This window comes from Lonchura striata, chromosome 1A (assembly GCF_050655825.1).
Source record: "Lonchura striata isolate lonStrDom1 chromosome 1A, ASM5065582v1, whole genome shotgun sequence".
NCBI classification, from domain to species: Eukaryota; Metazoa; Chordata; class Aves; order Passeriformes; family Estrildidae; genus Lonchura; species Lonchura striata.
The window spans coordinates 4,878,068-4,904,781 of NC_140741.1; the positions used below are offsets into that span (position 1 = coordinate 4,878,068).

Sequence of the window (26,714 nt, forward strand, 5' to 3'; positions counted from 1 at the left end):
AATTAATCAGCCCTGGTTGAGCCAAAGTAGGTCCAGGTTGACTTGAAAGGTTAATGGATCTTCAAACTGTTTCAAGAAAAGATTTAAATGGAGTTGCAGTGCTGTGAAGAAACACGAAACCCAGGCCTCTTTGGTGTGGCTTTGGGTTTGTTACAAACATCTTGCAGAGCTTGAAAACTGCTTTTGATGATGGGCCTAACTTCCCTTTCCTCAGCTTAATCCCAGTTTTCCTGATTGCACTCCTTTGCCCCACCCTACAGCAAAAGTTCCCTTTCCCCAGTGCTTACACTTTCCAGATCTTTGCCCTGGGTTTTGTGTCATGCTCTTTCTGACACTCAAGGCAAATGCTTGCACCTTCCAGGCAGTTTCCTCAAAGGTCTGTTTTACAACCTTTTCAGTAATTTTTGCTTCCCCTTCCTGATTGTCTTTTTGTATGACAATACTTTCCATCTTTCAAGCATCTTTCCCAATTTTACTGCTGTGACACAAGAAGCAGAAATTCCCTTCCAGCTCTGCAACAAAATGCCCTGGCATTTGCATTTATTAAATACTGTGCTTTTTCAAAGTTTTAGAATATTCCTGGGTCTGATAAGGTATTGCTTCTTTCTAAGTTTCTTTTTGCCTCTGTATATCACTCCTCAACATTAATATTTCCCCAGCACATGAGCTTTTAATTTCTACTTCAGGTTTCATTTTGTAATTTCTGCCAATGTTTTATTTCTCCATCTCCCCAGCAGATTGTATTTCTCTTTGCTCATTGCTGTTTGCATCCCCTCCAAATTCAGCTGCAAATTTAATTTGTTTGCTGCTTAGCCCTACTGCTATTAACAAACAGTAATGAAAAGATTAACTAACACACAGTTAATCAGCTTAAACTATACACAATATTTTACTTCTCGAGTTTCCTATTCTTCTGTTTGCAAATTACTTCTGAGGAAAAAAATATGCAAGTGCAAAGATCTGGGCAAATCTTCTTAAATCTTCAAATTAAGCACAGGTCCTGTCAAGTCAAGCTATTTATTCAGCTATGGACATGACCTTTAGATTTCTTTGTACTTTGGACAGGTTTCAGAGTTACAGAGTGAATAATATGAAGAGATACTTCAGCTTTTGTGGAAATTATTTACCCCACTACAGGTTTATCTCTACGACAGTATTATTTCCCTGTAATTCATGATTTCATTGATAGATAAACTTTGAAACAACATTACAGGTGGCTTTCCCTGATCCAGCCAGTGCAACACAAAAACCCCAACCTGTCTGACCTTGCAAATATCAGCTGATTTCCGTGTATTCTAGTTTCTGCTCTTTGAAAAAGGGAACAATGGCAGTACTCCTACTTTGTCAGTAATAACCAAGTGAAACACTTAGGGATTGCTCCAATATCAGTGATGTGAGAATCACAGAATGGCCTAGCCTGGTAGAGACCTTAAAGGTCACTTTGTTCCACCCCCTGCCATGGGCAGGGACACCTTCCACTATTCCAGGTTGCTCCAAGCCCTGTTCAACCTGGCCTGGAACACTGCCATGGATGGGGCAGCCACAGCTTCTCTGAGAAACCTGTGCCAGGTCATCCCCACCCTCACAGGAACAATTTCTTCCCAATATCCAACCTAACCCTGCTCTCTGTCAGTGTGAAGCCATTCCCCCTTGTCCTGTCACCCTGGGCACTTGTCAAGAGTCTCTCTCCATCTTTTCTGTATGTTCTCTACAGGCACTGGAAGTCCACAATGAGGTCACCCCAAAATGTGTTCTTTTCCAGGCTGAACAATCCCATTTCTTCCAGCCTTTGCTCTCTCAGTAGGGGAAAATCAGCCAGTTCTTTGAGAGGGAAAGCAGAGGATGTCAGGGTATATACCCAGAGTAATAAACCACCACAATCATTCAATAGAGCTCCATCCTTTGCAGATATAAAAATTAACAAACAAAGATGTGACAAAACTCTTCCAACACACCAGGGAAATTGGGATCACAACCTTCAAACCCCTCCTTCTGACCTCCACAGTACACAGATTAATCAGTCAGCTGCTTCATGCAAAATGATACCGTGGCAGTGGGGCATAGACAGACAGGTGTAAACATGTAAATATGTCACAGAAGTGTCAGTGAGGGATGGACCTAGAATGGAAAAGGACCTCATTGTGACTGAGAAAAGGCTGCCTACTCCTATAGCTGATTCTAGACCTGGGGATGGAGCTGGGACTGGTGATATCGTACAGGATATTATTAATAGTGCAGTCCCCCAGTGGGATTGCGAGAGGATGCTGGGGACTGCCAAATGCCTCCAGGGAGCTCTCAAGTGCCCTGGTGTTGGTGTCAGAATCTGTGGTATTGATGATTCTGAGATTGTAGAAAGTCTCTGTATTTCAGCCCTGCTGCCAAAGCAGAAGCCATAATTGGTCTGTGCTGGTTTCCAGGTTGTTTATTCTGTTTATCTCTAACATGTTCTGCTGCCCTGCCCAGCTCTGTCCTGCAGGGCAGCGTGTGGGGCTCTGCCCTCAGTGGGATGTTACAAACATTAAATACCAGAAACTTCCTGGGCTGGATTTACAATAACGTGCCAGTATCTGTCACCTACGTTGGACAGTGTGTCCCCAGCCTGAACCAACAGAAAAATGCCAACACCACAGTGAAACATGGAGGGCGTGAAGAAGGAGAAAAAGGACAAGACACACCCAATTTTCTCCATCTTGTCCCCTTTGAACCCCTAATCTAGAATCCTAAAATTTTACTTTTGCACCCGTGCCTCACTTAATTATTACTTATATCAAACACTCAGAGCTTGTAATTCATCCTGTAAGATTGAAAACTCTTTTCCATGGACAGAGATCACAGACAGTGTCTCTGGGGGCTCTGTCCAGGGGGGTTCCTGACCCCTGCCAGGGTCTCAGACCTGCCAGGGCAGCCAGAGGGAAGCTCTGGATTCCCACAGCAGGGGAGGAAGGTGCAGGGCCAAAACCTCACAAGAATTCACTGTGCACAAGCTGTGAGAAGCAGCAGCCAATCCAAAGATCTAGGTAAGCACAGAGCAACTGCTCCTGACATTTCTCATGGAATCAGGCAGGTATATGTCCAGCAGCCTCTTCTTCATCTCCAAAAAATACAGATATTTCTGTGGAAGGATCAAATGTAGACACAGACCTGCAATTGCAATCACCTGTGTGACTCCACACAGCTCATTTGACAGCTCAGAGCACAGACTGCTCCTTGCAGCAGAGGTGTTCTCACAAAACTGGCCCTCAGGAAGATGTCACCAGTTGGGAAAGCTTTCCCCAGGGACCAACAGCGTCGTGGTCACCCCCACAATGTTGTGGGTCGCTTCCAAGTGCAGAGGAGTTTTACATGCTCAGGTGCACAGCTGTCCTGCTGTGCTTTGCTCAGCCAGTCATTTGAAGAGGAAATGCCAATGACTCTGTGGGGTGAACTCCATTTCCATAAGAAATCACGTATATACCATTCACTGGAGGCTACTGGGGCTCAGTGCTCATATGTGGCATCTCTCTGATAAATGGCCTCGAGTAAATTAATGAAAACACCTCTGAGCTGCTGCAGAGATGAAGAAACCTTGGTGGGCTCACCCTCAGGTGCACTCCCCTGCCAGTGTGCCACAGGAATGGATTTGTTTCAAATCCCCTCAGGCTAACTTGCAGTTTGGCTGCCCCACAGGATGGGAGGGTTAGCAACTCAGGCTGCCATCACTTGATTTTCTCTCTGAATTCTTCAGCTTCTTAGAGGGCTCTTGTGAAAGCTTTAACTTCAATCTGTCTGTGTTGGAATTTCTGTATCCTGAGAAGTGAAAGCATTCATGAGAGTGTCTGCAGTGACATTCAGCACTCTGCAGCAACCTACCTTCGTAAATCCATCTTGTACAAGCAGTCGATTACTATCCTGGAACACTGCAAATTTTCAGACACAGTTATGTCCCACCTTTTTCAACATTCCGAATTCTTTTCTTGTTCTATGCCTTCCCCATGTCCCCCAAAGCACAGAGGAAGAGGGCTGCATTTCTTTCCAACATAGTCATTAGGAAGAGGGAATCAACAGGGGAATCCATGACTTGTTCAGCAAACAGTGACAATAATTACACTTTCTTCTTTGTTAAAAGCCTGGAAAAGCTGTCAGCCACCACAAAGGATCATTAGTTGCTTGGTCTAAAGAACAGAAGCTGCTCCTAAATTTTTGTAGAAAGTGCCAAACAGTTCAAGCTGGCTTACATAAATCATGTGGGGTATTACAATGCTGAATGTAAAACTCACCAGTCAGTTTTCCTTCTATTCCAGTTCCTCTTAGCAGTGACTTACAAGTAAATACTTGGGCAGTCTCTCACAGTGCTAGGATTTCATGCTTTCTGCAGAACATTTAAAATGATGTTTCATTCTTTCCCTGTGTGGAATGGTCTGATACTGACTAGGATAAAGCTATACACATATCTTTTAAATCACCACAAACAAAACTAAACTAAATTTTTCACTACTACATAAAGTGGTGAGTCTGAAAAGAGCAGCAAATGGTTTGCCAGAGTTTATTAAGGATTGAATTTATCAATGGAAGGAAGAGGTAAGCTTATTTACTTCTCCTAAATGTAGAGCTTCCCTGAGCCACCTAGCTCAGACAGAATTAATACCCTGCTAAAACTGCATTGATAGGCAGCAATACAAATCATTGAAATAGGGTAAAGCTAAGCCACAGTTGGGAGATCAATCAGATTTTCAATGCATGAGCTTTTTTTTTCTGTACTCTTTGCTTTTCCCCTCTGAGCCACAAATGTCAGCAATCTCCAAGTCAAATTTGCTTAGTCTAAACCAGCCACAAACACAGCCAAAATGAACTTTTGTCAGGAATTTACATGTGGAAAATTACAAGAACCATGAAGAACAACAAAAATATCGCACTAGCATCACAAATAATTTAGCTTGGGCAAAATCTTTCCACTTGAAATAAATAATATGAATTAAAAAAAAAAAAAAAAAAAAAAAAAAAGGATCCCCAACCCAACAAAAGGCAGAAAAAAATCATGTGAAGGATTGAATTGCTGGGAGATTTTTATAACATTCTCCAAAAAGCCAAAGAAAAAGCTGCTTATGCTGAAGTAGATTCTGCTGAGGTCCACAGAATCCTGTGCCCCCCAGGAACCTGGAATTTGAGTCAGTATTCTCTCAGACAGAACACATATGCTGAAATCATGTCTGCAATCTAAGTCCCCTCAACAGATAATTTACTCACTGGGCAGCACTGAGTAAGCACTTGTTCTGCTTTGTGAATTGCATTGTGGAACTTCTAGAGGCAGGGCCAGAAACACCAGAATTACTTGCTTTGAAAATATGAAAAGATAAACATTTTAATGTTTTACATTTTCCTTTCCTTTTTACAGATTTAACAACACCCATGCCAAATAAATATCAAATTATCTGCAGTTCAGACAGGCATGATGTTCCATTTTGGGCAAAGAGCCATTCATCAAATGCAATACTCCCCAGACCTGCAAACAAATATACTTTTAATGTGCCTGATAACCATATTACAGCCAAGGCCATAAACCAGCTGCAGTTTTCCAAGTACACTCATTTCTCCTATCTAGAATAGTGCTTTTGACATACTCTAAGGTGCTGGACTTCATGGACAGCCTGACAATTTTTAGTCATGGACTGGAACTTTTTGAACAGCACTTTAAAACTGCAAGGTTGGAGGAATTCTCTGAAAACTGTAATCTCACCAATCTTTGTGTTTTCTGTCAAAGTTTTGCACCCAGAAAAACATAAAGATTTGTTCTGAAACCTTTTTCCTTTTACAGCAAATAATCTGTGGAGCATAAATCAAACTATAGTTTGAATTTCAAAGTTAACATCTTTCCCACCAAATCCATAAGACATTTCACATGAAGTTCAGGAAAATACATTTCAATATTTTTCTCATTAATGGAGAAATGGAGAAGAAAACCAGCTCATTTTAGCTTCTCCAGATCTCAGGTCCCCAGCCCTTCCTTTCTGTGAGCAGCATGACATTAAAGAGAGCCTGCAGGAACTCCAGCCTTACATTTCCCCCCTCATCACCTGCTCCAACTTGTGTGTTTTGCTAGTGCCACTTCGTTTTGAGACTGAGCAGAGCAGGGATTGCATGCAGCTGCATGTTGGCATGAATAATGTTTCTGGCTTTTGAGCTGAGCCTTGGCAGGGCTTTGCTCACCACCCTATGGGCTCCTGTGTTGTCCCGTGCGTGGATTCTGGGTGCCATGAGAAATCTGCTCAATGGCATCTGTTTAATAATATTTTTACTGCTTTTAAAAGCAAATCCGATGCTGAGGGACGGCGAAATTGCACAGCAATTTTTTATCCAGAAAGGTCTGAGCTCTGAGATCCATCTACATTAAGTTAGTATTTATTCAGGTATGACAGTAATTGTATGGTAACTGAACATCTTTGATTCCCCCCCACCCCACCCCACCAAAAGCAAAACATTGCTGCAAGCAACAGTCTAGATTTAGGTGAACTCATACTGTGACAAACTAAGAATGGAGAAAACACATTTCTTGTCCATAAAAGGACAGCTCACATATCCACAGAGGGTAGCTCTGATTTTGCTGCTGTTCCAAACTGTGAAGTGGGGACTAAATCTTGCAAAAAGGAGTTTTGTTTAGAGTGGACAGAAGGTTTTTCAGTTAAAGGTTTTTTCTTCTTTTTTTTTTTTTTTTTCCTTTGCCTTCTGAAACAGAAAATGGCTCACCCTCTTAAGCAGAAAATGGTGATTTTTTTTTTTCTTTAAGTGGAAATTTTTCTGTTCAGGAGGGAGGGGAATCCTTCCCCATATCTCAGCACTGGAGAGGCACATCTGGAGTGCTGTCTCCAGTTCTGGTCTCCTTAGTACAGAAGCAAATCCATGAAAATTATTAAGGATTAGGACAACTGTACCAAGAGGAGAGGCTGAGAGAGCTAGGGCTGTTCATGCTGCAGAAGAGAAGTCCCAGGGGGATTTTACTGAAGTGTAAAAACACCTCACAGGAGGTATTAATAAAGATGGAGCCATGGTCTACTTAGGTGTGTCCATGAAAGGACAGGAGGCAATGGGAAAAAAATTTAGATATAGGAAACACGCTGACAGATGAAATGTACATTTTTTTTAAGTTTAAGGGTGGTGAAACACTGGAATGGGTTGTCTAGAGGGTTGTGGAGTCTCCATCCATGGAGATATTCCAAACCTCAGTAGGCACACCTCTCTGCAAGCTGCTCTGGCTGACACTCCTGTGAGCAGTGAGATTGGCCAGGATGATGTCCTCAGGATCCTCCCAACTCCATATGTCCCATGGTCTATGACTCTGTGCCTTCATCCCAGAGTGCCAGAGGTCTCTGACACATGGTGGATGTGTTTGAAGAGCAGGAAAATCAAATTCAAGGCTTTCCTGAGTCACTTGAAGCAGTACTACAGTCAGGGTTTATCACAGACTCTGAGGATGGTCTAAGATGAGTTTTGTGTTTTCTCCTTCAATCCACTACTTGTGCAGCAAATTTATAAACAGGTGTGCTCTGAAGTGAATGGTTCACATCTGTGGCTTAGGATTTTACATTGAAAATTGATTTAGTTTAAATATTAATGCAAATACCAAATATACAGGTGTCCAAATATACAAGGAGAAAAACCACCTCCCAGGAGCTGAGAGCTCCTGGCTCTCAACTACACAAACAAGATGACACAAAGGCTTAAAAAGAAGTGACAAATGAGCTTCTAGAATATGGACAGAAAGTTGAATTGGTAGGAGACCACAGGAAACCATATAGAGGAGTGCATGGCTAAGTACCATGAAGCAGCACATTTATAGGAATGGTTTTCAAAATACGGAATCTTTGAACAAGATTTTTGCATTTTAGGAGATGGTAGGAAGAGGGATGTCCTCAATCTGTCCTTGAATATTTCTAATTGATGTCAATTATATTTCACCTTATATAAATATAATAAAGCAACTTCTTTAGAAATCACGAAAAAGAAGTCCCCAATCTTGCAAACAACACTCAAAAAATGGTCAGTGTGTCCATCTGAATTCCACACTTGTATTATAGATGCCTAATAACCACTTTCTGATTTGGCTGCATCATTTTCCTTCAAGAACCCTTTCCCTTAGCAGAAAGAGAAAAAAACCAAAAGTACTATTGAAACACAGGATTTATTTCCTTCTTACGGTAACATTAAACAGAAGCCACTTGATAAATATGAACTAGGTGGGTCTGAGAGATCTCAGCACACAAAACCTGACAACAGTTAGCAAAGTCAGAACTTTTTCATTGTACACAGTAAGACAGTTTTCTATTCTGCCTGTCCTGCAATTCTGAAACTAAATTTCTCTGTGGAATAAACTCTGTGGAAGTAACTTGGTCTCTCTCTGCTGCCAAGCCCTGGCCATACTATCCCAAGAACCACCTACCTCTGCAGAGAAAGGGCTTAACTGATACATATGCCACTATGCATGGAAAAGGGGAAAAGCAAGGCCTAAAGTATAGATGAAATATTGAAAAAAAATTAGAAGAGTTGCACTCATTATGAAGTATAACAAATAGAATCTTCAAAGAAACACACAGCCTATTTCTATGCCTCTATATATGTATCTTTAAAGACATTAGATGTTACTAAAAAACATCCCAATTTTCATGTTTATAGCCTCTAGCAAACCTCCCTCTTGGACTGTTTTAACATTGACTCTCTGTTTCTTTGCAGATCTTACAGGTGAACAAGGTGATGTCCATCTTGTTTTATGTGATATTTCTCGCTTACCTTCGTGGCATCCAGTCTTCCAACATGGATCAAAGGAGTTTGCCAGAAGATTCAATAAATTCTCTTATTATTAAACTCATTCAGGCAGACATTTTAAAAAACAAGCTTTCTAAACAGATGGTAGACATTAAGGAAAACTATCAAAACACGGTGCAGAAAACAGACACTCAGCAAGACATGGACGGAGAGGAAAATGTGAAATCAGACTTCCAGCCAGTTATCTCAGTGGATACAGATCTCTTGAGGCAGCAGAGACGCTACAACTCCCCCCGAGTCCTCCTGAGTGACAACACGCCGCTGGAGCCACCGCCACTGTACCTCATGGAGGATTACATCGGGAATTCCGTGGTGGTGAACAGAACCTCCCGGCGGAAAAGGTACGCGGAGCACAGGGGCCACCGGGGGGAATACTCCGTTTGTGACAGTGAAAGTTTGTGGGTCACGGACAAATCCTCTGCCATCGACATCAGGGGACACCAGGTGACTGTTCTGGGAGAAATCAAAACGGGCAACTCTCCGGTTAAGCAATACTTTTACGAAACGAGGTGTAAAGAGGCCAAACCGGTAAAAAACGGCTGCCGCGGCATCGATGACAAGCACTGGAACTCCCAATGCAAGACATCCCAAACTTATGTCAGAGCACTGACTTCAGAAAACAACAAACTGGTGGGCTGGAGGTGGATAAGGATAGACACCTCCTGCGTGTGCGCCTTGTCCAGGAAAATAGGAAGAACATAGATCTGCATCTCTTTGCTATATAAATTATTACTTTAAATTATATGATATGCATGTAGCATATAAATGTTTATATTGTTTTATATATATTATAAGTTGACCTTATTTATTAAACTTCAGCAAATCTACAGTATATAAGCTTTCTCTCTCAATAAACAAGAGCAAAGGGTGTGTGCCTCTGCCGTGGCAAACTCCGGGGTTTTTTTAGACTGTTTGTGACACTGCTTGTCAGCAGCATACCATAACTTTCCTGTAAAATCTGTAAAATCAGTATTTTTCATTCAGTATTGTCAAACCAGTGACTGTCATTTAGTAAACTTGTTAAAAATCAGATCAATTCCAAGAGTTGTGTACATATTTATATTCCCTGCTCTATACATTCATATTTAATTGGATCTGCAGTGTTGACTCCTCACCACCAAAAAAAAAAAAAAGAAAATAGGACCAAAATATGTGTTGTAGCCTGCAGATGATGTCAAATTATCAGGCATCAGGTAGCCCTAAAATAAAGTTTCTGTGTATTACGCCAGTTTTGCCGGTGAAATGACCATTTGTCCTCTGTTAGCAATCCAGAATGGCTGCTAGTAATCCAGGAACATCCATTTGTGTTTTGGAAGCACATTTGTTTTGCAACTGTTTCTAACGCGGCCAGTGCATCATTGAAAAAATATGAAAAAATCTGAAATATTTGTATCTGAAACTTGGTGAAGCTAAGAACTGGTCTAAATGGATCATTACTATAATACATAAAAGATGGTTTGTTGTGATCAGCCTCTTCCTCCTCACATGAATCAATTATCTTCTGCTTGCATTGTTGGATCATTCCTCTCTGTCTGAGTTTTTAAATTAGAAACAAAGCTGGTGGTGTCTTAACCTTAAAAGAGCCCTTGGCTTGCAAATCATGGTAAAGAAAGATATGATATCCTGACATGGATATCAAAGCCACATGCCCATACGAAGGTTTCCTTCTCAGCAATCCGTTCTCCATCTTTCACGGGGGGGAAAATGTGTTGAACTGCTCGAGAAGCCTGGTACCTTTCACAGGAACATGAAATGGATGGTGGCTAAAATACATGAAGTCTGCAGTCATACTGAAGTTCCCCAATTAAACATGAGTTGTTGCTTAGGAGAGATAAATGTGCTAGCATGTATTTACCTCAGACTCTTCTGTGGACTGTCATATAGCTCCACTGGGATAATGACACTTCTTGAAGAGATGTCCCATTAGACATTAGCTGTACAATGCCCTGGATGGGATCCCAGTCCCAGGAAGTAAACGAAAGCTCATGGCTAGGAACAGAATTCAGATTGGGCTGCACATTATCTGTGTCCAGATAGATCCAACTCACAGCCAGGGCTGGGAAATACCAGTTATTCAGAAAGTTTTACCCCATGTTTTTTCTGAGGGTTTTACAGCTACAGCTTGCGCTGCCGTAGCATGTTCAGCATCGCAAATGGAAACGAGATCAGAGCCCTCAAACACGAGGTTGCAGGATGCCTTTGCTCATACAGCTTTCACTCCTGGAAAACCAGCTTCAAATCTGCAACAGGCCATGAAAGGCAGCAAACTGTGGGGTCTTCCCTAATCCCTTACAGAGAGTGCTGCACACCATAAAACCACCAGGGAGCTGGACAGGTTGCCTTGAGGCCAAGCACTGGAACAGTCCTGTCTTGGAAAGCCAGGTTGGAGCACGTGGGTATTTTCTTCAGGGAAAGTCGGAACCAAAGCTTTTGAGAACCATCTTAATTTTCAGCATAAGGCCAGGGTATTTACCCTCTCAGGAAATATCATCACCTCCAGCACTAAATTCTAGCTTTGGTTCAATCAATTTGGTTCAAGCAACCTCAGAGGTTCAATACCAAGGCAGTCATTAAAATGAGAGGATGTAATATAACAAGGATCTCAGTATCTGGTAGATCTGATTATAATATTTCTCATTTCTTGGCAAAAATTTCAAAAAGAAAAAAACCCAACCCCACAGAGCATTTGCTACTTTAGGAAAGTTTAACTAACCATTTTAGCTTGGGAGAATAAGCATATTTTTGAGCATATTTTTCTGCCACACTGGATTGTTTTGTAAATTAAAAGCTTGATTTCACACCCTGAGTTCCCAAATAAAGATCATTTGCAGATGCTGGGTGCAACTGAGAGCTGATATAGTTATGGATCACTAACTTTAGAGATCTCTTTGTGTCACTGTGCCACATAGGTCTATCTCCATGCAAGAAGAGAAGGTAAGACCAATTTAGCTTGATGGAATCCCATTAATTAGAAACTACCTTGTTCTTGCAGTGTGGATGCCACTTTTGTTTACATAAATCCATTTCTCCGGATTTTGTTACTGTAAATCCAGAGAAAATCTGTTGAAGACGGGAATAAAATGTAGCTTTGTAACAATGTAGACAACATCGGAGTTGATTCTGATGCCTTTATTTCTGCTCACTGAAAATCAAGGGAGGTGCATTCTTTAAAGGTTCAAAGAAAGCCATTTGTCATTTTCCACTGTAAATCCAGTAACGGGAACTGGTCTTTGACTTTTGACTTTAACAATTATTTTACAAGCAGCCAGCAAAAATGTCTCAGAGTAAATATGCCTGTCATCTGAAACACATGAGATGAGAACGGAGCCTGGTGTGTACGGTTATTAGACCGGCTGCCTCTTTCCCACCCCAGGAAAACAATGAGCGGAAGTGTTACCCCCTGGATCTGATCCAGCTTCCACTAAAGTCAGTGGGGGAAAAAACAAAAAAAAATCTCACCTTCTCTGGTGGAAGCTGGATCAGGCCCCAAGCGAAGAAAAACCTGCAGATCTCAACCAGAGAGCAAAGCAATCTTGCACATCAGTAACACGTTCCTGTAAATCCTGTGTACCCATAAGATGCTGTATTATTTTGTAATGAGTTTGTAAACAAAGCCTGTAATAAATTTGTTAAGGTCTAATTCTCTTTTCACTGTAGCCAGGGATGGTTTTATTGTCGACTTTGGTCATGGCACAATGAATTCAAAATTCCTACCCAACTCTTTTTTTTTTGTTTGTGTTGAGTAATTAAACAAAATATTCAGTTCTCAACGCCAGTTTAATTTAAGCATTCTAAAAATCACTTCCATTAGGCAGCTCAGATGCTCTGTCAATATTGTTTTGCCAATAGATCATTATAAACACACATTTTATTTAGATTTTCTCCCAAATGACCAAATGCTATTCTGAAATTGCCTGTCTGTGTCAAACTGTATTTTCTCCGCTTTTTCCCCCTAGTTTTTTCCAGTCCATTTAGTAACAGCAAAAAATGCTCCACTGAGGTTTTGGAAAACCATCTGCATTTATTTTATCACCTTTGAACATGTGTTCAGGAATGAAGTCTGTGCAGGGAGTTTACTGCTACCAAGAGATTTGTGCGGCTGCACCAGGAAGAAACTTTGACTGGACTTTACAGAGTGTGTGCTCAAAACCACTCTGCTCATACTCTGTTATTTCAATTCTTTAGTAACCCAAGGCTTTTGCATTGTATATCTGCAGACAATACCAAACAGGAAATGAGCCTGATCAGGAGTTTCAAAATTAAAAATTGCATTATAACGACCTGCTATCTCTGACCTCTCAGCGAATGCATTTGCGCAGTGAAGTCAAGCGCAGGAACATTTGTTTCATTTAATAGAAACATTGTGGCAAAAGCAATGGGATTCTGTGCTCTCCATGCTTGCTAAATTTGTGTAGTTCATCGTGGATGTGGGGCAGGAGGAGGAGGAAGAGGAGGAGGAGCAGGATCAGATAATAAGCACTACAGCTTGTGAGAAGTAAAAGGTTGTGCTCCGGCTTGGAGCATTTTAAAGTGTGGAGGGGTTGTTCTCTGAAATGCTTTGTCTGTATTTTGTTACAGCAGATGGCAGAATGACGAAGCAAGCACAGATGTGGTGTAAAAAAAGCAAGCAATATGAGGATGACAAAAAACTTTCCCGGGAAAGTCAGCCACTCACTACCACTGTGAGTCCCTGCAGTTCTGGCCAGGTGATCACAGAGTTCAGCAATGACATCCCTGTTTAAAGATTTAGCTAATCTCTGTGGAAAAAAAAAAAAAGAAAAAGCTTTTTTTTTTTCCTGCAGAACATTACATTCATGACCTGGATAACTTTCTTTCCCTTTTTCTTCTTGTCCCTTTGAGTTTTTTTGGTTTTTTTGTTTGTTTTTGGTAATCTCTAGCTGCGTTAGCACCTCTGATGAACAACAAATGGTAATGCTTTGCATGAATGTCCCCAAATATAGATTTCTCCTTTGTTTTAGGGCTGAGCTTTGAAGCCAGCGGCACCTGAAAGCCATACTTTCATCATAGAACTGGCCTTTTGATGTCATGACCTCATGTTTCCGGACATTTTGATCACAGGGTCCTATTTTGGAGGCCTTACCCACACAATAGGTGAGATCATGACCAGGCTGATTGAGAAGCGGCTGTGTACACAACAACCAAGGAGCACAGAGAGTGAGGCAGCCCTGTGCCATCTTTGCTTCCACCTTCACACATCTCCTGCTCTGATTTCAGTGTTGAGTTGCATGATCAAGGGCTGGTGGTGATCAAGGTTTGCTTTCTGCACATCCAAGGGTTCAGATGCCCAGAATATCCTGTGATGATTGGATTTGGGAATGACCTTAAAGATGATCTCATTCCAACACCTCTGCCATGGGCAGGACACCTTCCACTAGACCAGATTTCTCAGAGCCACATCCAACCTGTCCTTGAGCACTTCCAGGGGTGATTTTTGGCAGGAGGACAATTTCTCAGTTCACATAAACATGCCTTGTGAGAATCTGGGTATACCTTCTGTAAAAGGTTGCTGTGGGTGCAGCGTTGGCCCTCTCTGAAACACAGCACATTGTCACTCTTCATCTGCGTCACAGACAGCAGACAGAGTCATTGAAAGCTCAGCTAATTCATCCAGGAGAGGCTGATAAGGAGGCAGGTAGCATGGTCCTTTCCTCTAAACAAAAATATTCCAATGGAGAGTGTGAGGACAGCAAAGGAAGTGCTGAAACATGCAGGGAATGAGAGCTGTTGGGTGGCAAACATCTTGCAGAGATTTCGGAAAGCGAGGAAGAATTCAGCTGTTCAACTGTAACATCAGATTAAAGGCTCTTCTTTCCTGCTATGATAAGGGTTAAATAAATATCATTAGATCATCTCTAGCAGCAATTCAAAAGCAAAATGAACCTCTATTAATTGGGGTTAATCCCCCTGTGTTGATGAGGAGTTAACCACGCTCACTGAGCACAAATGATGAAGCCTTGCTCTCAGTTGCCCTGTGCAGCCCCTGTTTTCAGCACTCAGGACTATGAAGCTGTTAAGTGAGGGCAAAATTTGGCTCAGAAAATACTAAATCCACATTGAATGCAGGAGGGGGAGCCCATTATCATTATCCACCACACAAAACAAACCAAGTTTTTAACATAAGCTCATAAAAATTTCTCATTACTTTGTCTAGTTCCAGGGATTTAGATTTTAAAATAAGTTTTGAACTGCCTGGTATGAGCAGTACACATATATTTAGCAGCAATTTACAAAAGAAAAGAACCCTGTAAATGGAAATATGTAGCAAAATACTGTGTCTAGCACAGCAAATAACCTCTGTTCAGTCATATTTATGTTCTCAGTGTCTCAGAGAGGAATTTTAATACAAATCCTGATTTTGTTTTACACACCATATTTTGTTAAATAACCACCTCAACTTACTGCTTGTAGAGGTTTGTGGTGGACAATCTTTGTGGATAATGAAGCAGAAACATGGCTCTAATGCTGCTGAGCAATGTAAGAGTTGCAAGTCCCACACTTGTACAATAGAGAGTGAAAACAAATGTGTGAAAATGACAGAATCGGTTTCTCAGGCTCAGAGATTAAATATGTTTTAAAATATCAAATGACAGCTTTTTTCAAGTTACTACAAATATCTCAAGTCAGATTTGTATGTGACACAGCCCACTGCTCACATGGAGCATAATTTCTGTAATCTTTTTATTGCACAAATCTACTCAATGTGATTCCCATTAAGTTTAGAAAACAGAAATTTGCTCATTTCCACACTGCTGACAGAGCATTCAAAATAACCCCAACAGATGAGCCAAATCTCAGGTCAGAGCATGATCCCTGAGTTTATGTCCTAAGGATAAAACTACCAGGAAGGATTTTTTTTTTTCTGCAGAGAGTGAGAGCTCAGCTGCCACATTCACAGTGCCTATGTTATGCTATCACACGTTTGAAGACTTCAGGAGAAAGAATCTGGTCAGCTGTAGAGTTGATGGGAAAAAGAAGTGGGAGATGGATAGGACAATAATTATTACATAGTCTCCTTGAAAATTAGATCTCTCAAAGACATAACATGCAGCCCTCAGGATCCTCCTGATCTCAGGATCTGACTCAGAGGCATTTATTCCCTAGGTCAATAATCTTGGATTTCTGAGACTTGGCGTCAGGACATGGTACTTGTCCTAGGCAGGGGTAAAGGTGAAAAAACCCCTTCTCCCACCATAATCAGATAACAGCAATTATGCAAGAGGGAGTTCTCATGGGAACAGTTTTGTCTCAAACTCCCATGGCTTTTTTTTTTTTTTTTTTTTCTCTGCAGAAATGGATGATATGGGTTTCTGAGAAAGGGCATTCAGCCTGTAATTTTCTCAGAGGGATATGAGGGCGCTGGAGAATAGAATTTAGGCAGAAAGAGGAAAATTCTCATAGAGTTTTTCAGTGATCTATTTTCCCTTCACTACAAAATTACGTAGTGAAGTTTCCTGACAGAGACCCTGATTCAGGCAGGATTTGCATGTGACTGACAATAAAAAGCACCTCCGTACCGAGACTGGATTGAGGAGAGGAGCTCAAAAATCCCTGTGGCTCCTTCCTCTCTTTTCCTGAGTGCCCACAGAGATTCGAGGGTGACAGTGGCACCCTAAAGGGAGATCAGTGACAGAACAGCTCCAGAACAGACTTCTCCATTCACAACAGTCAGGAAAAGGCAGCACAAGGACAAGTCCATCATTGCAGAGGCTGATCCAGGGCATGCCCTTCATCTCCATCCACAGGATCTCAAAGAGAAGGATCTGTAATGCCATTTCATAAACCAGCTGTAAGAAATTTCAAGACAATGCTGCAGTGGTCTGGACCTGGCTCACAAAATGAAAGGCAAAATCTGGTGGGATTTTTTAGCAGCATTTGCTGTTGAACAGTTTATTTGAATCCAGAATGCACAGGAAAAAAAAATATGTGAATAGTGGAAAGTGTCTAAATCACTTATAGAACTAATAAATACTCAGCTTCATTCTGATCTCATGCAGGTTTAATGTCTGACTTCAGTGGGATTAGTCCCAGTTTTTACTGATACAATAAAGCTCAGAATTACATCTGTGACATTTGAAAGCAGGTGGTTGGGCTCTGTGTGAGCACAGACTCTCAATTTCTGTGTGGCTTGTCGCTGCTGCCCCGTGAAGGAATTATTTAATGGCATAGATTACAGGGACCTACACTTCCATGCTTTAAATTACCTCTGCCCTGCTCGGGGGGATATTGTTGATGGCTCTCAGACTGATTCAATGCAGCTCCTGTGGGTTTTCCATGCCACCAGCTAAGCAACCTTCCCTGAGAACCACAATGCAGAGAATTCAACATCAACTCTGATTCTTGCTTCAGATGGAACTTCAGTGGCTTGGTTTTGTTTGAAGAAATGACGAGAAATCAAAGTTAGATGTGCAGGTGCTGGCATTCAGAATTAAATTCTGAAATCCATAACTACTGCCAGCACAAGAAAACTGGGAGAGGAAGGTAGCATGTGCACTCTGCAGGGTATGTGAAGATGCTCTTGCTGAGAAACAAAACTGTTTTAGGCAACAGCAGTTTATTTGGAGCAAAGACAAACATCCCAGTCCTGCTGAACAGTGGTGCCCAAGTGTGTTTCTTTCTAGTTCACCAGAGACTTCATGTTTTTGGCTTTCCCAGGCATTTTTCAGTAGGTATTATTGAGCATAATTAGCATAATAACTTTTACTACATTAGAAACATTCCAGAACTACAACCTGAAAGAAACTGAAATGATTGATCATGGTTTAGCATCAGGTTCTGAATTTTAAAGCCTCTACCGCCTTCAATAAAATTTTGTGACTAGGAAAATTTCCTTGAGATTTTTCTGTTCATGTGCTTTTCCATAAAATCTGCATAAATACCAGAGATTTTACAGTGCCTAAGCATAATCTGAAGTGTCCACTTCTGTCAGCCCTGAGGTCATCCATTCTCCCATGAATTGTTTATTAAATATTCCGTTGCCACAAGAAATGGTTTGCTCAGTGGGAACAGTGCAGGCTCCACGAGTGAATAGCTACAGTTCAGGAGGTGAATTCAGACCATAACACAAAAGCTGATATCAAGAAATTCACTGGAAAGCCAGAACTTTTTTAGAAAAAAACAACTTTAGCAGAGAAAAGCAGAAAATGAGGAAAAACAAAATCCAGAAGTTTGCAAACTTAGGGAAAAAAATAAGCTGACCTTTGATAATAGCAGTAATTGGGGTTTTCTCCTCTCAGAGGATTTATCACCCTCTGCCTTGCAAAATCCATTCATTTCCCAACAAAATAAAATACAATAGCTTGAGCTAAAATTTTGCTGTAAGGGAGATTTTTCTGCTTAAAGCATTTAGTGGGTCTCTGCTAATAGTGTCTGAAGGAGTGGTTTATAGTTTCATTCTCAAAAAAAACCAACAAAAAAAACCCCACAAAAAAACCCCACAAAAAAATAAAAAAACCCAAAAACAAACAAACAAACAAACAAACAAACAAACAAAAAAGAAAACAAAAAAAAAAAATCAGGAGTTACTGAGAGCCAGTTCCATAGCTTGGTCTGCATTAAAGTGGATTTAATTCACTCTGCTCATAAGTCTTGATCCAAAATAACCCTTAAGTTCATGTCCAATTTTAAAGGAAAAAGAGCTGTCAAGAATCTGGTTGGTAAGATTAACCCTGTGCTTAAAGCTGAGCACATGCTCAAATGTTTTTAGGGATCAGGGTAATAATAAGGTTCATTAGTGATTTTATTCCTGGAATTTATAGTTGTTCACTAAGAAAGCCCCAAATGGAACAATAATATGATCAAGCCTCTTAGTTCTCATCCTACAAATTTTGCTTTAAACTCCTAGGGTAAAAGAAGTACAAAAGATTATCTGTAAACATTTTAGGCTTGATCCAAAAATCATGGAAGTTTGAAAAAAGCTTCAAAAAATTTCTAGTGAGTCCTGAGTTATGTGCTTGATAATTGAACCATGGCCAATAAAACACCATGGATTTATAGGGCAATGAAAAGAACACACCAAATAAAACTGATCATCCATTGTTTTCAGAAATCAAAGCACAAAATTAGCAGTAAAGTGTTTGGCAGCACTTCACAAATTCTTCCTTGAAAAAAGTCCTTCAAATGGACTTAGATGTGAATGCAACTGCCTGCACAGGGTGCTGGAGAAAGGGAATGCAGAGATAACTGGGAATGCCAGGGGGGAAAGTCACCCTGTGGATAACTGTGGGAACACCTTCAAACCTGGGGTGAAGTTATCAAGGCCACCTCAGTGACTGAATATTCTAGTGGCATTCCCAAAGAAAGCATTTCTCTGAATTTATCCCTCCTGCCATCCACATTCTCCATCCAAGACTTAAGCAAGTTGCTACAATAAAGCCCTATGCTTCCCCAAGTCTTTGCTAGACAGCTCCAAAATTTTTGGAAGATTTAGAGCAAACACACAGAATTAAATGCTGTTTAATGTCATCCTCGATGTCAGGGTAGGTGAGATCTTTCACTGTGGAAGTCCAGAGGTATTAAAAGTAAAGGACCAATATCTGTCCCTGCAGCTGTCAAACTGCTGTCAGGACAGCACTAACACTTGTCTTCACATCTCTCTTCCCTCCCAGCTAACTTCTTGTTCTGTCCTTATTAGTTAGTTCTCCAGCTGAATCTATTTGTCTGTCAATAAAATGTGGGGCACTCTACAGAAAGGTGGCCAAAACCAGACTGTGAGATGAATTTTTTGGCCAGCTGGAAACAGCATGTATGCTGCAGGATGGGCACCCCTCTCTTAGGGAGTGGTGAATTCCATCAAAGATTTAAAAAGAAGGACAAAATAAGGATATAGACTCATTTTCTGTCAGGATCACAACCTTATTTGCAGACCACTTTGTCTCCTGGTCCAACATGCACTGACAGGCTAAAAGCAGGAACTACTTATAAGGAGAAAGTGTGTTGGGCTGACTAAGAGGCATTTTTGAGGCTGATGAAGTGCAGTGCCCAGAAAACATGAATCCAGTGCTTAATGGAATTTGTTTTCCCTTAAAATAATTAAAAAATAGCATTTCTCATCACAGGTAAATGTACATTTATATAGTTACTGATTCCCTTTTTATCCCATGTGAGATTTTTGTTTGTTTGTTTGTTTGTTTTTTTAATGGTCCTGCTCTGTAATTCCAGAAGCTTCCAATGGGCTGGAAGACTTGTCCTTAGTATGGATTACCTACAAATCCCAGCATTTCAAATTAAGATATTCTGTCAAGGGGAAGTCCCAGGTGCTTTCAGCACAAGTGTGAGCTCTGAAAATGAAGTTAAAGCTGTCAACACTGACCAAAAATCAAAGGGTTCATAGGACAGAGATGGAAATCCCAGGAGAAATGGCTTCAAATGAGGGAGGGGAGAGAGCAAGGAGGGGGGAAGAGACAACTCCATTGTACTTTTGGCAGTGGGGACAAAATGCCAACCCTCAAATGTGCAGTTGACAATAGAGATGATGAATTGGATTCAAGACAACGAGCCACAGCTGGGCTGGGCAGGTGAGAGGATCAACCAGCTCTGAGAGACTGACCAAGGTTAAGTGTTAGCTGGGGCCAAGGAGCTGCAAGGCCACCCACGCAGATCAAGTGGGAAAGCATTAATGGGAAAGACATTTTGGGAGTTAAAAATACAACCGGTTCCTAAATCTGGGAACACGGAGCTGTAAAATAACAGCTGGACAGCAAGGCAGAACAAAGTTCTCCTCGGTGCTGGAGTGAAAGGTGGTTGAATGGAAAGGCTTGATCAGAACAGGCCCTCAGCCAGGATGGCTACGTGTGGAGAAAGGCAGAACCTCTGAGATGGCAGCACGGCACCTTTCCCACAGGCCAGGGCGGCAGCCTTCAAAGCAACAATGAAATATTAGACGCTTTAAAAGGATTTCCCACTAATTTGATGTTCCCATAACACAGGCCAAGGAGTAGGAAGGCAGCACATCAAAACACGTTTGCATGCACTTGGGAATAGGCATCTCTGCTGCACCAAATAATGCTTTCCTGTAAAGGCAACATTTGGGCTGCGAGTACATGGAAAAATCTTCCTACGGCACCTTCACCAGATGAGAAAGTAGCCTTCACTGCTGATGGTGTTTGAAGTGGTTCAAAAACCCAAGGGCATGTCAGATCTTGCAGGGATGAGCACTCCCATTCTGCCCCAGTGTCCAGCTGAACCATTTCCACTGCTCCAAGGACAAAACCTGGCCCCACCATTTAGGATTGCTGTGACTGTCCATGGGACAGCAGCACCCTGGGCTGAGAAGGTTGGGGGTGTCCTGGGGGCCATCAGGAAGAGCAGTGGCAGCAGCTGAGGGGCGATGCTGCCCCTCTGCCCAGCCTGTGTGGCACATCTGCAGGGCTGTGTCCAGCCCCGGGCCCCTCAGCACAGCAGGGCCATGGAGCTCCTGCAGCGGGGCCAGCGGAGGCTGCCGAGAGGATTCGGGGCCTGGAGCAGCTCTGGCAGGGAAAGGCTGAGGGAGCTGGGGCTGTGCAGCTGGAGAGGAGCCCCAGCTGAGAGGGGCCCTCAGCCCTGGGTGTCCCTGGCTGCAGGGAGGGCTCCGAGCAGGGCCCAGGCTCTGCTCTGGGGCCCAGCAATGGCACCAGAGCCACGGGCAGGGACTGAGCCCAGGAGACTCCACCTGGGCAGGAGGCACAGCTTCTGTCCTGGGCAGGGACCCAGCCTGAGCAGATTGTCCAGAGAGGCTGGGGAGTCTCCTCACTGGGGATATCCCAGACCCCTCTGGACACAATCCTGTGCCCTGTGCTCTGGGATGGCCCCGCTGGAACAGGGAGGTGGCACCATGACCCACCGTGGTCCCTTCCAGCCTGAGCCATCCTGGGATTCTGAGATTCTGTGTGGGTAGTGGCTGGCCCAAGGCAGAGCAGAGACTGAAGTGTGCAACAATTCAGGATTGCAGAGCTCTCCTGTATGTCACTTCAGAAGCACAACCTACACAAGGCAGGCATGATGCGGCCATGGCTGTTGCAAGGGGTTAAATTCTCATCTGTCAGCAGCACCTCTGCTGGAGAGTGAGCTCTGCAAACACTCAAACCACCACAGAAGAATCACAGGTCACAAGATCCAGGCTCAAGAGCTGAAAACACTCTGAGCACTTCCCAAGCATTGCATTTTATAGCAGCACAGGAACCTGATTCTATCTTCATCCCTGTACTCTCCTTTCTGCCAGGTCAGCATTCCCCACTACTGCACTCTTTATTTTTTTTTTTTTTTTAAACAATTGTACACGACAAATGAAGAACAGGGACAGCTTCTGCAGTTTTCTGCCTCACAGTCTTAACAGCTCTAACTAAATCCCCTGAAAAGCTTGGAAGAGGCACAAAGCAGAAAATTACTGTCATCTTGCAGTGTAACTGTTTGCTTTATGATGTAATAGCCACTACTCACATTTTTCTCTGGGATAAACTGTTGGCATTCCAGAAGAAAAGGGTAGATTCCTGAGCTTACTTAAGAATTTCCTGCAGGCTAACCACATTGATAAAAAAGACTCTCTAAATCCCCTGCTGCTATATTATTTTGTAGGCAAGCCTATCAGCTCCTTCAATTAAAACTTTTGTTTCCTGCTGGAAATCAGGCTTCCAAATTCACTTCCTTTTCTTGCAAATACTATTATTTCAAAGTTATTATTCCAGTATACTCATTATCACAGTATCATTACATATTACTAGGATATTCAGGAACTAGTTTTAAACCATTCAGTGCCATCCAGATTTTTAGCTGACATAATATGGGATGTATCTAGGGTGGCAACATTCAGTGCTGCTGTTTAGTGATTCAGCGCATGACAGAGGTCTGAGAATTGACATTTGTTTGACACTTGTTTCCTTCAGCTCTTGTGCCTCTTTTTACCTTCAGCTGCTACCTCTGCCTTGTATTTTCAAATTCAAGACTACTGCAAAATGAACTTTATTTATGCAATAAGCAGAGCACCTGTCAGGCACCTGTTTTAAGCATTTACCACTGACAGTGAAGCTCCCTGAGCTACAGAGAAAAACAAAAATATCCCTTCAGATTGCAAAAGAAAGAGCCTTCAGAAGTTTGCTTAATCGATGTAATCTGTCAAAGTGCTGCATCCTGGAATAGACCCTGCTCTTCAGTATTAGAGAACAGAGATAATTTTTCAAAGCTATGGACATTCATACCACAAACAACGTGTTACAGCATTTTCACCTTGATCAGACACAAAAGAAAAGCCAGACTTACCTCTGGGTGAGGCTTTTTGGATCATCACATGTGTGAGCTGCAGAGGTGGAAGGAGAGGCATGTGGAAATGCAGGACAGGGACTAACCAGAACATGCACCCAGCAGTCAGCACTTGCAAAATGGCCACGGGAAGAGTGGAGCAGTTCAGCTCTGCTAGACTTAAAGGGACAGATTTCCACAAGCACACTGGGGCAAAAGCCTCTGGAAGAGCACAATTCCCTGCTGGGGGAAGGGGGGAAGGCAGGCCCTGGTCCTGGAAATATTGAAGCATGTCTTTAAGCACGTGAGAACTGCTGTGGACTTCAGTCTGTGCAGCCCTGGACTCGATTTACTGATGTGCACCAAGTTACCCAGGGAGGGGATGCTCCAGCAGAGCGCTTGTATCAGCTCTGTCACAGAAGGAGTGAGGTGCCATCACTGCTGAGTTATTCTGAAGAGTGCTAAGACACATTCCAGAAGTCCAGAAAGGAAAGAAAATAGAATATAATAATCACAATGCGCCCTAAAAAAAAAAATCTTAAGTCATTGCAACAAACATTGCTCATGTATTCCTCCCGATATTTCTAGTTTGTTTTTCAGCATGATACCCACAATAGCTGCCCATCTAGCTGAAACATTTCCAAAGCACTTTGAACTGCTCAAAACAAGTGAAAATAACTCTAATTATGGATTTACAGCTCCCCTCTCCTCTGTGGCTGAATTACTGTGTCAAATATTTTACAGCGATAGCAGACACACCCCAATGGCAGGGCACAGGAGATTGTGAAGACACCAAACCAATATCAGCAGGATTCAAAAGAGAGTCTCCCCTTAGCTTTGCTGCCCAAGATAGTCACAGCATGGCTGCATAGGGCAACTGGAGCCTCTGTGGTGTCCCCAGATCTTTGTACACCACAAAGGCCCCCAAAACAATATATATGATGAACATTTTTTGTCATGAGAGGTGGCATCGTGACTTTGGGACAGTCAGAAGGGGATTTCTGCAGTTATGGGATATGAATAGGCAACACATTTGGGCTCAGGCTTGGTCTGAAGCAGCTCTTCTGCATCTTTTGCATCATAGAACCATTGAATCACAGAATCATAGACCCAGAGAATCATAAAATCATGGAGTGGTTTGGGTTGGAAGGGACCTTAAAGATCATCTTGTTCCAACCTTCTTGGAAAAAAATAAAGACATGGTGTTGTTGATGGGATTTATTTGCTCATACTGGATCATATAACAAGTTAAATGCTGAAAGAATTGAAACCCTGGTGTTTTTTTCGTATTTTCCCCTGCAAATAGAATTAATCTTAGCTGTTTTGATGATGCCATCATTTTCCTCCTGACACTGAGTTTACTCTATGCCCTGCTTATGTTTCTACAAATATGAAATCAACATTAGGGTCAAAATCGTAGATATTTTACTTTGTAAAACTTCATTAAATTCATATCACCAAATAGACCCCTGTGTATGCAATAAATCAGACTTGCACACAACCCATAAACCACTCATCTTTGATTGCCTCCAGACACAGGAGGCTGTGACCCTCTCAAACATCTTAGCACCAGAGGAATTGCCCTGCAGGTTTCATCCACTGCAAGATGTTTCAGGAAATGTGGTGGGGTTTTTTTCCCCACTAATTGAAGTGTCCTGAAAATGTCACGAGACTCATTCTGCTCCTGCTGTAAGCACTAATTTGTTCTGTGCCAGTCATCTCAGTGAGGGTGACACCAGACCTCAGTTCCCCTTGCTTAGTTGAAGTAGTTCCCACTCTGTGTTTTGTGTGGGTTGTAGCTTTATTACAGTGTTAATGTGTAATTATGTATATGCATATTTTATATTTGTATTGTATACGTATATTTTTACAGTGTTAATATGTGATTATGTATATATTAATGTAATCATGACTGATTACATGCTATTGACATGCCATGAAAGCTTGCCAGGGGCAACTTAACATTGGGTTCTTAATGAATATCTGGGCCTGAATCTGCTTTCTCTTATGCTACATTCATACTGGATCAGCAGCAATGTTGGAGTGAGATTAGAAGGCATCTATGGGCTGAATACTAAAACCAAGAACAACCATGAGGAAAATCAGGTGGATTGATGGATGCTGAACATATGGCAGCTGGAACCCGAATTTTGCATTTAATATTATGTATTTCAAACATTACTAAGAGGGTAAACATTCATGGATTCTGCAATCAATAATGGGGCTAAGTTTATAATCTCAAGACTTAATAATAGAAATTCAAAGGCAATCACTTAAGAGGACTTCTTTATAGCCTGTCATTAAAACAAATGTTCCTCATAAGACATTAGTACAGGTGGGAAGAAATTACCATGCAGAGATAAGAAAACCAGACAGGAAATGTTTCAATGATTATTTAAAATATCTCTGGGTGAGGTAGCAGATAAACAGGGCTATGGAACTTCTGAGAGTTTGAAGCCTTTTGCTTTCTGAGCCAGACTGCCCTTTCCATGAACACACTCCTTAAAAATTAGGTACCAAAAGATTTATTGGTTAGAAAGGGAAAAAGTTTGAAAAATAGTTTTCTTCATTGCTTTAACATGAAGCAACTCACAGTGTGTGTGTGTCCCTGGACATGAGGGCAGATTAAGATTATTCCATGCTTTGATAGAACAAATCCCTTTATAGCCTGTTTTAAAGTTTGGTTTAATTGTGTAAAATTTGGATTTTTGCTCCCTTCAATATGTATAGACAATTTGGATTTTTTACTGTATTGGAGCTTAAAAATTTCTCTTTTTTCTTCTTTTCTGTATCAAATGCTGTTATATGCCACATTAGGTGATGTACCCCCCACACAATAATGATCTCTGGTGTGCAACTTCCTGCAGCCAGGGATGTGTCCAGCAAGGCTCTGCACACAATGGAAGTGCTCTTTAGCATACAGTTGCCTGGTTTAGATAATCTGAAATTGCCTCTTCACTGGTTTACAGAGGTAAATAGATTTCTGTAAAGGCCATTGGCTGAAAAGCAGCAAGATAAGGAAGGAGATAAAGTAACTGGCAGCAGAAACCTGTAATATTTGTGAAAGGAAAAGCAAGGAAGCAAAAGAATCAGCCCTTATGGAGGAAAAAAAGAGATTTCCCATCTAGTGAAGACAACAGTCACTTGCTTGAGAAAGCAGAGACAAGCAGACAACAGCAGGAGAAATGTTTCCAGGGGTTCTCATAGAAATAGAACCCAGTTTTCTTTGGCGAGTGAATTTGCTGCAATAGCCAAATGTCTTCAGAAACAGCTTATCCTCTGGTAGCTGTCTTTTGCTTAACCTCCCTCCAAAAAGCATCTGTAAGGCTCTGTGAGCATTGGAGCCATCCCAAGTGCAATCAGTTAGATAAGGCAGCGTCCATTCCAGCCTGGCCACTTGTTGTGACAAACGTGGTCACTCCAAGCTCTGTGCAGGAGCAACTCCTGGCTGCCTCCTGCACGGCAGGGCATCATGGGCTGGCTGCTCACCCACAGCCCAAGGGGCTTAGCAAGAGTTCAGCCCAGCTGCAGAGCCCAAAGGGAAAGCCCTGCTCTCACATCTGCAGGGCTGACCTCAGAGCCCCACTGTTGGAACTCAAAATGTCCCTCAGACATTTTTGGAGGTTCCAGGCCCAGGTCAGAAGCATTTGAGACCCTGGCAGGCAGCTGGAAACAGCTGTGATTTTGAGTTT

General features: G+C 42.0%; 1 protein-coding gene and 1 long non-coding RNA gene across 4 annotated transcripts in view; one reads left to right on the plus strand and one right to left on the minus strand.

Moving 5' to 3' along the window:
• The window catches only part of NTF3 (neurotrophin 3), a 49,899-nt gene extending 37,466 nt beyond the window's left edge, over positions 1-12,433 (plus strand). The window contains exon 2 of the mRNA XM_021540068.4: positions 8,701-12,433. Coding sequence (XP_021395743.1) covers positions 8,701-9,495 — 795 coding nt within the window. The 3' untranslated portion in view covers positions 9,496-12,433. The remainder of the gene's footprint in view (positions 1-8,700) is intronic.
• The window catches only part of LOC110475723 (uncharacterized), a 100,706-nt gene extending 74,236 nt beyond the window's left edge, over positions 1-26,470 (minus strand). For 2 of the 3 annotated variants that reach the window (XR_014952095.1, XR_014952094.1), the window contains exons 1-2: positions 23,044-26,470; positions 8,758-14,629 (exon numbers count right to left, since the gene is read on the minus strand). This is a non-coding gene — a long non-coding RNA (uncharacterized LOC110475723). The remainder of the gene's footprint in view (positions 1-8,757; positions 14,630-23,043) is intronic. The other variant, XR_014952096.1, reaches the window with a different exon arrangement.
• Between the last annotated feature and the right edge of the window lie 244 nt (positions 26,471-26,714).